Source organism: Opisthorchis viverrini (assembly GCF_000715545.1).
Source record: "Opisthorchis viverrini unplaced genomic scaffold opera_v5_29, whole genome shotgun sequence".
NCBI classification, from domain to species: Eukaryota; Metazoa; Platyhelminthes; class Trematoda; order Opisthorchiida; family Opisthorchiidae; genus Opisthorchis; species Opisthorchis viverrini.
The window spans coordinates 934,636-949,931 of record NW_008751685.1 but is presented as its reverse complement, the minus strand read 5'-3'; the positions used below and the strand labels follow the sequence as shown (position 1 = coordinate 949,931).

The 15,296-nt window shown below is 45.7% G+C and overlaps 1 protein-coding gene across 1 annotated transcript in view; it reads left to right on the top strand.

Annotated features, from left to right (window-relative positions):
• T265_12997 (hypothetical protein) overlaps positions 1–10,555 on the top strand; it is a gene marked incomplete at both ends in the record, with an annotated part of 35,154 nt that extends 24,599 nt beyond the window's left edge. Inside the window, 3 exons of the mRNA XM_009166671.1 lie at positions 1,475–1,724; positions 1,838–2,063; positions 10,474–10,555. Of these exons, the coding sequence (XP_009164935.1) occupies positions 1,475–1,724; positions 1,838–2,063; positions 10,474–10,555 (558 nt within the window). The remainder of the gene's footprint in view (positions 1–1,474; positions 1,725–1,837; positions 2,064–10,473) is intronic.
• Positions 10,556–15,296: the final 4,741 nt, after the last annotated feature.

The window sequence follows — 15,296 nt, the reverse complement described above, 5'->3', positions numbered from 1 at the left end:
CTCGGAATGATTGTGTTAAGCTAGCACTAAGTCCCTCCCCCATCCACCTTTATTCTTTTCTTCACAATAAGGCTTTCAAATAAGTCATGGTTATACGGCAGTGAAGCATCGGTGTTAAACAGTGATGTCATGCTGTCGATAACGATGATGATTTCAGTAGATCAACCTGCGCCATCGTTCAATTCATCTCCCGTCCTTTGTATCCTGATGTTTGCATCCAGAATCTACAACATTCTGGTTGTAATTCTGGTTATCTCTTCACAGTAGGTATATGTCGCGTGCGCCGGTCACCTAATGGCGGTGGTATATCCTAGCCTTTCTTTCTTCCAAACGACAACCTTGAGTAAGTTCTTCACGCATATTCATCTTCCGAAACAAGCACCATCGGTGACCTCAACATACACAATTCTGAATAGCATACATTATTCTTTCACTTTGACCAGTCCGGTGGTGGAGCAGAGTCACTTTTAATCACTTTCACCGCCACTCGCACCCACTGCGATGACCATCCTGGATTTCTTCCATACCTCTCCATACTCCTTCAAATCAGCGCTTCTGAGCTCAGTTGAAATCCCGTCGAGGAAGTGAAGTCATCCTATTCCGGAAGCCAAGAAGCGCTGTACTGCTGCTTCATCTCCATTGGGGATCATCACTGGTGCGCTTCTCACCAGTCTCGATGGGCATTCGAATCCATGACCTACGTAGCAGCATTTGAAGAATAGACTATTCGGTCTCAAATGACTGTTCAGCAGTTTGATTGGTACTTTGATGTACTATACTTTGTTGATATGCTACTCACAAAGTTGCAGAAAACTGCGACAGTCCGTTACAAGCGTCGCACTTCTCGGGGCTTATCCCCGACAAGGTTCTCGAGGTTCCATTTACTTTATGTTCTACTTGAACACCAAACTGCACTCATTTGCAAAATTACGTAAATCTTAACGTGATACTCAAGCGAGTGTCTTTGTGAGTGTGTCTCGCCAGTTGCATACAATTTGGTGTTCGATTTATACGTAAGGTTGGTGAAAGCCCGGGGACTACGCCTACTTGGTGGGTTTCAAAGAGGGTGCCACCAGTAGTGTACTGTCTGAGGGCTTTCAGCAACTCCCTGAGTAGTGTTCTGTGTTGGGATAACGTACTTCAACAACCAAAATATCGTGCCAAATGATATGAGACAGAAGAATTTGAAGAATATCTTAAACCAGGGGTTCAGTTGAGTTTCCCCTTTAACGCCAACGTGATTTACGCATGACCATATTTCGTCAGTATAATGTGATACCACATTACATGGCCTGTATAGCTCTTATTAGAAACAAGACTGTCTCGCCATATTCTTGTTTACTTTTCGTTTTGCGGATCACAAACCAACCATATGTTTCTAGTTTCCACAGAGCCGTTTTGTTATTTCGTTTGTCGAAACCAAATTTATGATGAGACGATGTACTTATATCATTTTTGTTCTTTCACAATCCAGTTGGTTCCGTATCCTGCTACGGGGATCAGCACGAAACACTTGGCGTGGGCCGTGTTCTCCGCAAGTATTGGAGGCATGCTCATGCCAGTGTGTTTGCTCGGTGGCCCCATTCTCACGCGAGCGGCTCTCTATACCGGGGGGATCGTTGGAAGCCTGTCGGCGGTTGCTATATCTGCACCGTCCGATAAGTTTCTCAACTGGGGCGGACCTCTGGCTATTGGTTTGGGTGTGGTTGTCGTCTCTTCTCTGGGTAGGTGCCGTTGTTTCTGCCTACATGTTACCTCCTTGGTGACCTTTACCAGTCCTTGCTGTTGCGTCTAAATTATCATATTATTGGTTTTTATTCGTTGGATTCTTTTCCAGGATCAATGTTCCTGTCGCCAGCCAGTCGCTTGGGTTCGGGAATGGCTGCCATCAGTTTGTACGGTGGACTGCTTCTTTTCTCTGGCTTTTTGCTCTACGACACCCAGTTGGTCATTCGCCGTGCTGAGTTACATCCTGCTCCAGGGTACTATCCACCAGAACGTCTTTATGGTGGTTTGCCAGTCCAACAAGGACAGATAATTAAACCTTTCGATCCGATCAATAAGTGAGCAGTTTTTGGTTGTCCCACACAGTTTTGCATGCTGTCTTCGATTGTACGGGTTATACACTCCATATTGTGGAGTAATCTTCCCCAACCAAACGGTCCGTTCCGCAAGCTGACGAAGCGTATGAGAGACCACAACCCCCCTCGGTACATGGGAATTTGGCGAACGAAGTCATAGTCCATTCACCGTTTGTTTAACCCAGTATATGCCGTGAACTCATTTCCGTCAGTAAATACGTCTAACTATGTTCAAGATGTTTGCTGCAAGCTGTCCCTGTTTGAGAAAGAATGACCTTTGCTCATTCCTAACAGCCACACCTCAGGCACATATTCCAATGATATGTATTCGCTCGTTATGTTCGTGTACTTAGGCCGAATGGAACGTTCATCCTTTTGCGCGTGCGTCAGTGTGGCTCCGTATTAGGTTAAAGCGTGAACCCGCTGGCCGGGAGGCTAGTTGTTCGAACCTAACTCTAGCTCGATTGTCTGGACTTGGGCAGCTTGGTAGTATTTCGACTGCCGTGCTTCTTTAGAGTTGCACGGCAGCCATGCATCACGAGATGGCTGAAGTGGTTAGAGCGCGAATTTACTGACCGGAAGGTCCGTGGTTCGAACTCGACCTCTGCCTCTCGACTTCCCCTGCCTAGACTTGGGCAACCTGGCAGTATCCCAGTCCTCGTGCTTCGGGTAGCATGGCAGCTGGGGACCGAAAGGGTGTTACAGCTGAACGGTTTGTACATCGCAACTAAACAATTTTTCTAAAATGTCCATTTACACGACCATCCATTATCTGCAATGCCGATGAATAAATGAACAAAACTGTGGCAGCCAGGCACACCTCAAGTTATCTTATGATATAAACACTTACGCTCAACCACACAATTCCCTTTACACTTCTCGAACCACTCTTGGTTTTCTGAATGTAATGACCTTGAAGGAAGAGAGGAAGAAAACAGGTTATCTGGAAGCATGAAGTTTCGAACGGCTATGATTGCAGAATCACCTCGTCATTCTGGTCTTAAGACAGAAGGATCGGGGGCTGGCTGGTACGGTATGTTGTTACAAAGTCACCACCAGAAAGAACGAACGACCATCCACTACTGGTAGCTATACGGTTACGTATCAACAACAAAACTCGAGGCATCATGTTGACAAAGGCTTCTGTAGTACCCCTTTTTCTTGCCCGGGACGCTCAGGCGCATCTCACTCATGGTGCTCAAAATCATCCAATCTATCTTCCTTTCCATTTATCTTGTACATTTGGGAAATTAAAAGAGTCGATTTTTTTAAAAACGGTTCGGCTGTAACACCCTTTCGGTACCTAGCTGCCATGCCAAAGGAAGAAGGCACGAGGGCTGAGATACTGCCAGGTTGCCCAAGCCTAGGTAGAAGCAGTTGAGTTCAAACCTTGTGTCTTTCAGTCACCAATTTCGCTTCTTAACTACTGAGCTGTCTCGAGTAGTGTGTGCACATCTGACCACCAAGAAACCACCAACTACTTTCAGTTGAACCACGACTGTGTTCCTGAGCAGTTTTTGGCTACGTCGTTAAAATAGGCATTTCATGTTTTTACGTTCAAGTTCTGCCACTCGATTCGTCGAACCCAGCTTTATCAGTATTCACCAAATGAGCTAGCCGATAACCCCTGCACCTCTTTCTAAACCTACGGTATAGTTTGCCCTCAGCAAATACGATAGTACTACTCACCGGACTGAGCGGAATTTCGCGACCTAGCAGGATGCACCGAGTACCTACGTATCCACATGCGTTCTTTTAACCGTCACTAAGTCTTGCATGTGAGTTGCTCCGTTTTACGTAAGAAACCATGTGACAGTTTAGTTGGCATTAAAGGATAATGCAGCCTAATGCGTACAACAGGTAGTGTGATTTACAACTGTAGTTAAGACTATTCTTTGTTGGTTGTGTTGATCTGCTTAGTGAAAACATGCAGAAAAATAACTTGTAGCAAATCGCCCCACCTGTCAGGTCATTCCGCCACAAACAGGGACCATCGTTATACCGGAGGTAGCATTGGGCTGTAGAATTTACAATCAGTAGCTTCTGCCTTACCAGTGTCTTTTGTCTGGTCCGTAAATCCAAGTATCAGGGGGAGAGGGACGGGTTTTTTTGTAACACTGGTACAGTCACCCGAGGAGCAGTGCACCACGAATCCCACGTTTTTGACAGCTTCCAAGAGGATGACCATTTAAACCGGTTCTGAGCTCGTTTTCTCACAGAGATGTACTGTTGCACGACGTTAAAGCACTCTGTAATTCGTCCATCACATAGCAGTGCGATATCGCTTGTTCGAAGTATCGCAAACCGGGTGTTAGCCGGCTGGAAATGCCATCATGAAATATATCTCAAGATAGTATCCCCCTCTCCTCAGAGGGATACTTTTGAATGCATTGCTGTATACTACAAAGGGCCAAAAAATATAATGTAAGTGTGGACAAAATGTATTCAAAAACATTACATCCTCTCCTGTGTTAACAGATGAAATGTCGAGTAAGGGTTGACGTTCACATTAATGGTGTTCACGAAGTACTTTAATTTAGTTGTGAGCTCGAGCTGTTGCATCCTATGTTTATGCCGCTGTAGGTTGCTTCTGCCAGCGTCTGGGCAGCGTTAGTCAACATTATGGTAAGAGGTTATACTGCTGTGCATGGAGCTTGAACCACATAATCCGCTAAACTCTCAGTTCCTTGTGGAACCAACCCCTTGTCTACGTTACTGGAACCAAACCTTGGTTGTAATTGGGCCGTCGTACCGCGCCTCACCCATCTAACCTGTGGTTTTCAAGAGTTACACTGTCTTCTAGGACAGCCTAGAGTTTGCATAGGCCTTGTGCATCAATGTAAATGGTGTGCAAGAACCATTGCTCTTATTCCTAACATGGAATGGCTTGTCTTTTTGCGTTGGAGTCCCAAGCGCCCCGTCATCGCTTTCTAGTCTAAATGTTACATTGTCAGCGGTTGTGATGGCACTGGCTTTGGCAGGCTTGAATTGGCTCAACCGGGGGGAGTTGGTGGACATGTCATCAGATCACATCACGGTTTGACTGACTCCATTTGCAATTTGTAAATAAAATGTTAACGCTAGACCCAATCGTCTCCTAACGTTATCAGTAATCATGTGAGTCACATGCTCTGTACGTCTTATCTTGGCATATCTGACGAGAATGTTAGCAAGTACCTGACTCTTAACTTTGCCAGAACAAATCTAATCTTAGTTTTGGGGTATCGATTCCGTGACCACATGACCAAGTAAACTGTGGACGTGAATGTTATTTCGAGACTGAGGTCAAGTTGCCACAAAGATTCGTTTTTTTTAGGTTCTGCTGAGGGTTTAAGGAATGGAAGTTTGTGTTGGCGATCACGTGCACACGCCTCTTGTTTTTGTGGCACACGATAACGTAGAGCCATTCCTGTACGTTAGTTGCTGCAAATTTTTACGCATCTAAACAGATACGGTGAAATATTCGCGCATTTGGTCAGGTTTTTGTGGAAATTCAGAGACTGAAAACGTTCAGTGTATTATGAAATCCATGCGGTGCTTCGAGCGGTCCGATTACCATAATGTGTTCTCCTCGGTCACTCGGATTCTCTGTTTGATCGTGCGATAGAGAGGTTTTACTGAAGTGTTTTACCCTCCGTTCCACTGATGTGGTGTCAACAGGTTGTGACAACGTTGAACGTGAATAACAAAATAATTTTAGAACCATATCATCCGCTAGAGCTTGTGGTTAAACCCTTGGACTTCGGCCTTTCGTGTTTAACGGTTGGGTAAAGCTCTACAATTAAGCTGAGCGAGTAAAATCGCTTTTGACAACACGTTTGTGACATGAAAGTCTGCTACCAACTATCATACACCGACTTTCCTAAACTTGAAAGGGGTATTGTACCCCCTGTTTTTTTTAGTTTTTTTTTTTGGAATTTACTTGCTTTGTTTTAACATTTCTGTCTCATGAGGTTTTCGTACCACACCAGAACGCCCACTTCGTCACTTCCTATCCGAGATCGGTTATCGAACAAAAGTATTTTTGCTCAAAGGAACATCCATAAATTTTCTCCTTGATCCGTTTTAACAGTTCTGACAGTTCCGTGCCCTCTCTCCGTCAGATCTTGGTGCTGATTTGCGAAAGGCACAGCCGACTGCGGTCAAAGTTGACTGCAGTTGGCTCAGCGAAGACGAATCTAGTTAACAGCTACAAATTTCACATGCGGAACTATCCCAGGCACTGTACTTCTGTGAGCTGAATCGATGGTCTCAGAGCTAGTTCTAGCCACCTTTACAGGCGCTGAGCTCAATAATCTGATAGCACACTACACTAGCAAAGCCTCAGTTATCGCACCACAGGTTTGCAATCGCATACAGTTGATTGAAAAGACGTTGTTTTATCGTGTGAATGCATCATTCTGACGTGGATTGTGCATGACCCATTGACAGCCAAATACTTGGGTTTCACAAGTGCGTTGCTCCGCGCTGATGTCATCAGTTGATAAACAGTTGATATATAGTCCCCTATTTTTCGTGAGATTCATTTCCCTAACCCTCGGAGTTGTGCAACACGTGCTGGCAACGGCTTTAGAAGAGTAGATAGTCATGCACCCGAACGAAAGTGAAGGAACACAAATGTCATAGCTGCCACCTATAAACCCTACATACAACGATACCCGCTGTTGATTTTTTTTGTCGTAAGAACGCAATTTTGGTGGTGCTCTTATCTGTTTGTCTAGGTGTTCTCCGCTCCTTTTCGCGTTACAGGATCTCAATTTTCAACTGAGGGCATCTGTTCGCTGAATTTACCAGTAATTTTGATTCGATACACAGAAAACTCTAAAACGATCCTGTTACGTGCCCATAGTGAATCGCTTATAAGCCCACTTCCCCTATCCTATCGTTAATTGCCCCTAAGCTTCTACTAACCTGCGTGGTTCTCATGAGTTCAACTGTTACCACAATCGTTATCAAGCACAGCAGTGCACCAGTAGTGGAAACATGTGCTTAAATGCCACACAACCGTGGAGGAAGACCATAGTAAAAGGTGGAAAGAAAGGGAAGGTGTTGAGACTTATCACCTAAAGCTCTATGTCTCAAAAGAAAACCGTGCCCACCTCTTCCGAAAGCATTGATATAAGCTCATCTGAGAAAGATGCCCAACATTCCTTGCGGACCACACCCCCTTCCTGCAATGACATACAAGCGTTAGATAGTCAGCCCAGCTAAAGCATCACAACGACCTCATCATTGGTATCGGTTAAGCGCGATGTCCTGTGGTGATTCCAGTCCGTCGCAAGCACAATCACGTCGAGCCCATCTAGGAAAGCCGATAGCCTCTCAGAGCTTAGCATCACAGCAGCTGGTTTCGTTTCTTGTTGCCACGCCTTGTACCCTACGAGTCTTCTGCTGACCACCGCCTGAATTAGAGTTGGAAATGAGTGCAAATGCCGAAATCAGTCCAATTTGGGTTCAATTAGACTGCTTTCTTGGGTGTATAGTTGTCTAGCATACTGCACTGATGCCTCAACCGCCTTAACCTCAAGCTTGATTTACTGCTCGAGAGAATTCAACTCATTACCCAGTACTCGCTTACCTACCGTTTCATTAAGGGCGTGATACCGCCAGTTAATGCCTGTCGTAGTACGGAAACGTCGGTAACCTGCGGATGCTTGAGGTCTTCAGATCGTCTTCAGGCCATAAAGTAGAACTGCCCTCATGAGGTAAACGAACGTTTAATGACCCTGACAGATGTGGCTGAGAACTAACTAGTCACTAACTAACTAACAATCTACACCAACGCCGCTATAAACCGCTGCATCAGATTTAAAGTCACCTAAAGTCCATAGGCAGTAGCGTCTAGATATCGAAGATACCATAGGCTGGATTGGTGCATATGGATCTCGTATTCAAGCTTCGGGAAATATCTATCAGTGAGGTATCAAGAGTGCGCGCCAGAGAATCCCGTTGGCCGATTCGCTTCAGAGTTCGCACATTAGAATAAACGCACTTTAAATCAGGGGACAAAAGTCTAAGAAGAGGGGTGGTGGTGCGGGAGATGTAAGGGATGGCATACCATTTGTCACTTCTTTAGATGCAAGAATTTTGCCTGTGGCTGGAGGCAACAGCAAAACGGTCATTATATAAGACCGGCAGATAATAATTCAGAAAGATAAGAATCGGTAATAGCCCGTTTTCGTTTACCCTGCGTGCTGTGTGCATCAATTAAGGCAACCCGGCTGGTGACATCACGCGACGGCAAGGCAACCGGCTGGTGACACCACGCGACGGCAGATGTGGTATTCGTACAGTTCACGTTACCTCTCCGCGTTGAAGTTACAGCGTCATTTCTAGTGGGTAGCGCTCGCAGTCGACCTGGGTCACGTGGTACTCCAGTTCAACTGATGTTTGTGATCAATTCTGGTCATAGAAGTTATGCCTGCCTATAGAAACACCGGAGCAATCAAAGATGCATGGCAACGAACTGCGCTCTACCGGAATTCGCGTGAACAATATGCTGGCCAATATCTGTGTGTAGGGCACCAAGGAAACCAATGGTTTATAGCAAACTGTATACCGCAGTTGATGTGGCCCGTAAATAACCACGCAGCAAGTACTTCGTAGTCGTACAGTCTTTATTTAAGGTTTGGCGAGTGTTCTGAGGTCCCCGTCTCCAGAAACCTATGAAGGTGGGGAGGTTCTCTTGGTTTCACGTTGTGGAACCGAAGAAGAACGAAAAAACTGTTCAGTGACAATAAAAGGTACTACTTTGGCGATCTACATGGATGGGCTTGTTGTTGGCAAGGTTTGGAGATAGAAGGGAATTCAAAATGAGTCATCTTTTATAGTTTGGGTTTTCATTTCTGTCGTAGAGAAGCATTTGGCGACTAAGCTAGATGGATACAGTAGCAGCCAACTTAAAGGTCACCTGCCATGTTTTTGGGTAGCCTCAGATAACTCTCATATTTTCGTTCTCATTGTATTGCTTCTCTTCCATTCTGTGGCAGAGCTGTGTCGTGATTTGCACACCGCCCACTTTATAGCTAGCCTATGTCCAAGGACTACCACCCAGCTCCATAATTTTCGATCCACTCCCTTGCAGAGAGTTTGGCATGGCAGTTCGAGCGATATTTAAGTCCTTCCAGGTGTGCGGTCAAGTTTAACTCGGTGTTTCCGATCGTCCCACTAAAACTGCTGCACTTCAAGCCAGCTTCTGCTATGTCTGTGCATTTTATACTTGCATAGAGTCGTTAGTATGAGGCCCGCTTGCAATGTGTTCTGCATCAGAGGTAGGCTCTGTTTTTGGATTTCTGTCCTGCTAACCGTACTGTTGAGATGGTGAGATGGCTCAAGTGGTTAGAGCGCGAATTTACTGACCGGAAGGTCCGTGGTTCGAATCCGACCTCCGCCACTCGACTTCCCCTGTCTAGGCTTGGGCAACCTGACAGTATCCCAGCCCTCGTGCTTCCTTCGGGTGGCGTGGCAGCTAGGCACCGAAAGGGCGCTACAGCTGAACGATTATTATTATTATTAACCGTACTGTTATAGCGATAGAACTTGGTTCATCTATCTATCTGCAATCATACACGAATTCACCTGTATTTCCGGATGGGTTTGTCATCTTTCGTAGATTGTCGTATCGTCTCCTTGGCCCCTTCTCAATCAACTGATGTTCTCCTTCCCCCAAACTATTTCACTTGTGACAGATTTGAGTCGATTCTACGGGTTACTGTAATCTGCAATACAAACAAATTCGTTAGTCAATTCTGACAGATTGTTGTACAGTTTCTATCCAAGGGACACCCCAATGCATTGGTCCCTTCCAGGTTACCTGACTTGCGGACGCTGTGGATTAGCTGATTTCATCTATCAATTGTATTCGTATCGTGGTTGCCGACCGCTGTTCTCTCGCCCTAGTTCCAGGAGGAAAATAGATGTTTCTGGCCTAGAACTGAGCCGTTTTTATTGTACTACTCACCTCCTGAACAAAACCATTGTATTTGCTACAATCACTGTATTTTGACAGCACACTGAGCAAACTGGGCAGATTACGAATTATAGACACACTTGCTCAAATTATTGATCGAATAGAGCTTAGAGATAAAGCTCGTTGCGTCAGCTGACGACTGATGCAAGTGATTGTTTGGATTTACAGACACTCAAAAGAGCACAAGGGTCTCCACCAGGTCCACTTTTTTATTTAAAAAAATCGGATGACGTCGATAACGTCGCTTACAAAGAGGTCTATCTGTAATTTGCGATGAACACCCTGTGAAGGTTTCAGATGAAGAGCTGAGAAATTGGACCATATCAGCTCAGCTCAAATGTTCCACCGCCCTTCTCTTTTTGATCAATTGTCCATCATGGCAAGGGAACTCACAATGCTGTACTTTTCTCATTCTCTTTTCAGTTCCATCCGCATCCTCATGGATACGGTTAACATATTCGTCCGTATGGTGGCTATCCTTGCTGGAGGACAGCGGCGAAAATAGATGTCATGACAACCGATCGATTGGCAAAGTTTGCTCTCAAATTGGTGGTGCGCTAACTCTGCTACACAATATTTTAGCTGTTCCACTCCAAAGAGTGACAGGAATTTTGTTTTTTTCGGATGCCGCACTAAATAATTCGGGCTCTTTGCTGCTGGTTTATGTCTGTTGTAGTTTGAACTCTTGATTTGTGTTTTTGAACGACCAACTGACATCAATCGGTTTCATGTGTCTTTTCGTTCGACAGTTGGTTTTCATGGCACTGCAGTTCTGTGGGCGCCCGCAGTTCTGTGACATTATCGTTTAGCTTTCCAAGGAGATCCTAAGAAGTACTCGCACAGCTCATGGGTAAATTGCAACTTATCAAAGTTGCGTCTCGCAGCCTGCATCGGAGGAGCGGCGTCTCGAAGACTTTCGTGCTGGACTCATGGACTCTTGTCACGCTTACACAAGCATCTGCGTCTGTTGTGGACCACAGTCTTTTCAATGCCTTTATAATACCGTGAACCCAAGTTTGGATAGCTGTTTGATAGCCTGATGCGCTTAGCCAACCAGAAAAGTCAATGAGCGTGCGGGCTAGCTGATCTATTGATCACTGACGCGTACAAGCGTGTCGTGTGCAGCAGAAAATGGGCTGTTTATGAAGCTCATGCGGCAAGTTCTGGACGGGCTAAAAACAACCAGCTATATCTGTCTCAACGAAAACGGTTATTCCACTGGTAGTTGAAGCTGATAGTTACGTTCGGAGCTGGTTCTCCTAATAGCGTCAGTTTTTGTTTATCTCTAAACTGAAATTTAATCTAATCAACCAACATCCGACCCTAAGAGTGTGTCAGCCTCTCCAAGTTAATTTGTTTGATCGCTTACTGACGGAAAAAAACAGAACCACTCGGATTGTCTTTTTTTCAAATAGCTCTCCGCAAACTACAAAATATCTTCAACGCTACACGGTAACCGATCATAATTCAGTATCGAACACCCCTTCACCAGCCTGTTTCAGAACATCCAGTTCCACTCATTACTGATATCACCTAACACAGGTATTATGAGCAGTGTTCCTGACAGACTTCGATTTGGCTTATACCGGTATAACCCTAAAGCGCCTGAAGAACGTCACAAACAGGTGATTTACTTTAATCTGTGGGTCATTTGTTCGGCGTCCATTTGACTAGGTGGTGAATGGACCAAAAGAGCCGCATAGACGATACAGTTTTAACCGACTGTCCCAAAATCTTGAACAGCTCAAGGGTCGACTGACTGATGACCTGAGATCTCGGCGTCCTTTTCAACGCACTCATCACGGGTACCGAGTGAGGATTCCACCTTCCACCTACTGAGTTAAGCTTATTCAACCAGTCAATCCCGTAAGCCATTCGGTTTAATCACGCATTCAGTTCACCACCATAGTTCAAAGCTCTCGAGCCCCCTTGTACACGACCGGTAGCAGGGCGTTCGTGGTGGCTTTATCTCACTGTTAGGCAGGAATCCACGCGGATCCCACTATACCGCACGTCTTTAGGCGCTGCTACGGCCGAGAAGCCTGGCCCGCTCGAGGTTGGCCCAGAATCCGGGACGCTTGCCGGTCCAGCATCAAGACGAGATCTGATTGGTCAACAATCTGGACCCAACAGCCAATCATGACCCAGTATTGGCCAAATGCCGGTTGCCAATGGCGCATCCAGAACGCGCCCGAAATTCCAGAAAGTTAACCGCTTACGCTATATATACGAAGCGCTGTACAACTGTTCCTGATTTCGTTTTGGGCGTTAATAGACCTTGTGCACCTTTGGTGGTTGTTTTGACGTGAACGCTAGCTTGGGAGGCTCAGACCGAGAACTAAGCTGGGGAAAATACCGTCACTACACTCACCATTCGGTTTCTGGAGCCAGTGTGCACGAATCATTTAGCTATGCCCCACAGGTATCACTTTTCTGGTTCTCCTCAGTTTTGCCCTAACAGATTAAGACGGGGCGTCGAAACTGGGATAAAATATGATTCTTTAATATTAATCAAAAGGTGCCACAGAAGGAGACTCAGTTCTCACCACATGGCATCGGTTCGTTATACGCAGTTTGTTGTTAATTTGTGAAGCCTTATAGGATAAATTTTGAGTTCCACTAAAATCGTCTCATTCAGGCAGGTCGTTATGCTTTGGGAGATTGCTTTGTTTGGGATTGCTAAGATCACATTATCCATTGGTCGAGTCCGTACAGTAGTGCTTAACTGAATTAGAAGTGCGTCGGTGTTGAAAATTCCTTCCAGGAGACTACTCACCTCCTGCACCGAAACACAGGTCGAAACGTAATAAAGATTCTCCGGTACCGTCCCCATTGGAAGTCGCGATAGGTCGAGTAGCTGGAACATGGTGTGGGTTATTGGCGTAAAAAGTGGTCCATTATCAAACTGACGACTCATGACGTTGGACTTAGGTTTCCACGCCATCCATTTTTAGCCTAATGGGCACTCAGTAGTCGGTTGCTGCATCACATACACATGTGCTAACCAAGTGTAGATAATGATGTCGAAATTTTTGCAAGTAATGTGTTCCCGACAAGGTGTATCAGAATTAAATCCCAGTCGACTACAAGGTATGCTGACAGTATGTTGCTGAGAGGCAGGCACCCATATCAACTTCGTGCGGCTAAATCAGCCGCAGGTGGGTTGGTTGACCTTGCTGTTTGACCTGCCGCAGTAGAAGCCACTAGTGATTCGGTGCCTACTCTAGTTAATAACAATGGCTTGAATCATTCCCCGATATCTGGTAAGTCGCGCTCAGGTAGGCCACCCAAGTTTAGTACTAAGATGGGGTTTCCATCGTAGACGAAACGTTCAAAGAACCTGATGTAGTTTGGTTAGATGCTACATTATGACCGGACACGAGGATCTCCCTATTGAACTAGTCCAGTGTGTTTTTTGACCAGGCACGCACTAAAAATTTTCATTAGGTCAAAACCACAAGTCAAGGGCGATAAGATACAAGTGTAAATCACTCCAGGAGTGTTCACCTCAAGCAGTTCGTTAATCAAAAGGAGTCAGGTGAACATGCCTCACCTTCTTCGCAGTTTCTAGCCCGACCTAATTCTGAATTGTTGAGAGCATCAGCCAATCGGCGACTCTGCTTGGGGTCACTGGTGGACACGGCAGAACTCAACCAAACATATTTTGCTAGGTTCATGCGGTTTGTTGGCCGAGCGCACTACAACATCCGCGCGATTCTTACCTCGAAAAGTTGCGTCGGTTTCGGCAGCTTTTGACTGTTGCTGACTTTTTTGTGTAAGTGTTCTCGAGAGGGATCTGTATCGTTCTCTTGATGATGAGAATACTTTTGGCATTACTCAGGAGCGCGCTGATGAGAAGCAGCCTGATATAGCCTAGTCTGCCCTGAGGCTCTATAAAACCCGTCTTAAAAGGGAGCTGCCTCACTTCATAATGCTAGAACGGATTTCCGTTTGGTCGACAGAACAGTAGGTGGAACAATAAGTCAGCCTTAGCATGAATAACCTTGAAAAATAGACTGCTCCAGCTAACTACGGAAATGTGATTACCGGATCACCGGACGGAAGTGAATTTGTGGGGCAAATATATTTCAAGGAACGAAAATCCCTTGGTACCAAGTTGCATTGATAAATGCAGATGAGCTTAGAAGTGCTGGATGACGGTGATTGACTCCAAGCTCTGAAAAACACGGTATTCAAATAGGTGTTGGAAGGGGGTATATCCTGGGACCGGTAGCCATTCGATCCACAAGAGGAGAGTACCCAAAGTCCGAGCTGTTCTGCACTCAGCTACTCCATTTTGCATACACTAAGAGGTCATAGAAACAAGGACTGAGTGGCTTTGTATGGATTGCCCGAGTCCGTCTTACAAGAAAGCTACTTCTCCAACCAAGAGCAACTTGTCCTAGAAAAGACCTGTCTGTACATTTGGTCATTGTTTATGTGACAGACTGCTCTGATTAGGGTTGTTCCGTATTCGGAAGGCCAACGCGCGCCGTAATTGTATGTCCGATCGGTTGGGTGATATAATGACTACAATAGTTGTGAGCGCTCAGTACCTCATTTTGCATGTCTGTCCAACAGTCTGTAAGGTTGGCGGCACCCTAAACTACCCGAGGGTTGGAGAATCCTGATCTTTGTTCCCGGTACTCGAGTCTCTAGACAATACGATCGGGTTTCCCACATCAACTTGAATAGGTGGTAAGGTGTACGATGAGCCCGTCCTTTGGTATGCATTTTGCATTCCTGGACATGCAGTCACTAAGCACGCCACTTACTCGAAGTTGTGGAGCGTTTCGCCTATCTTGGAAATTGTATTGGTTCTGATTGTAGGGTAACAGATGAGGTCGATGCACGGATCTGCAAGGCTCGGACCACATTTTCTAATTTGAGACACCTATGGCGTCAGAGTGGCTTATCCCTTAATCTGAAGGGACGTGTGTATCAAGCTACAGTACGGGCTGTTTTGTTGTATGGCCCTGTGACTTGGCCTATTCGAGCAGCGGAANTCTTCAGGTGTTCGACAATCGTTGTCTCGGAACCATAGCTCGTGTGGGTGAATCCGTAACGAGGCAATTAGAAAACCAGTTTTCGGTTGTGTAACGGGTACTACCATTAAAGAATGTGTCCAGCACCAGAAGCTGCGTTGGTTATGACATGTGTTACGCATGCCGAACCATCGTTTGAGGAAGAGAGTGCTGTTTTGCATGCCCAACTCAGAGTGGCGTAAACAGAGAGGTGGCCAACCC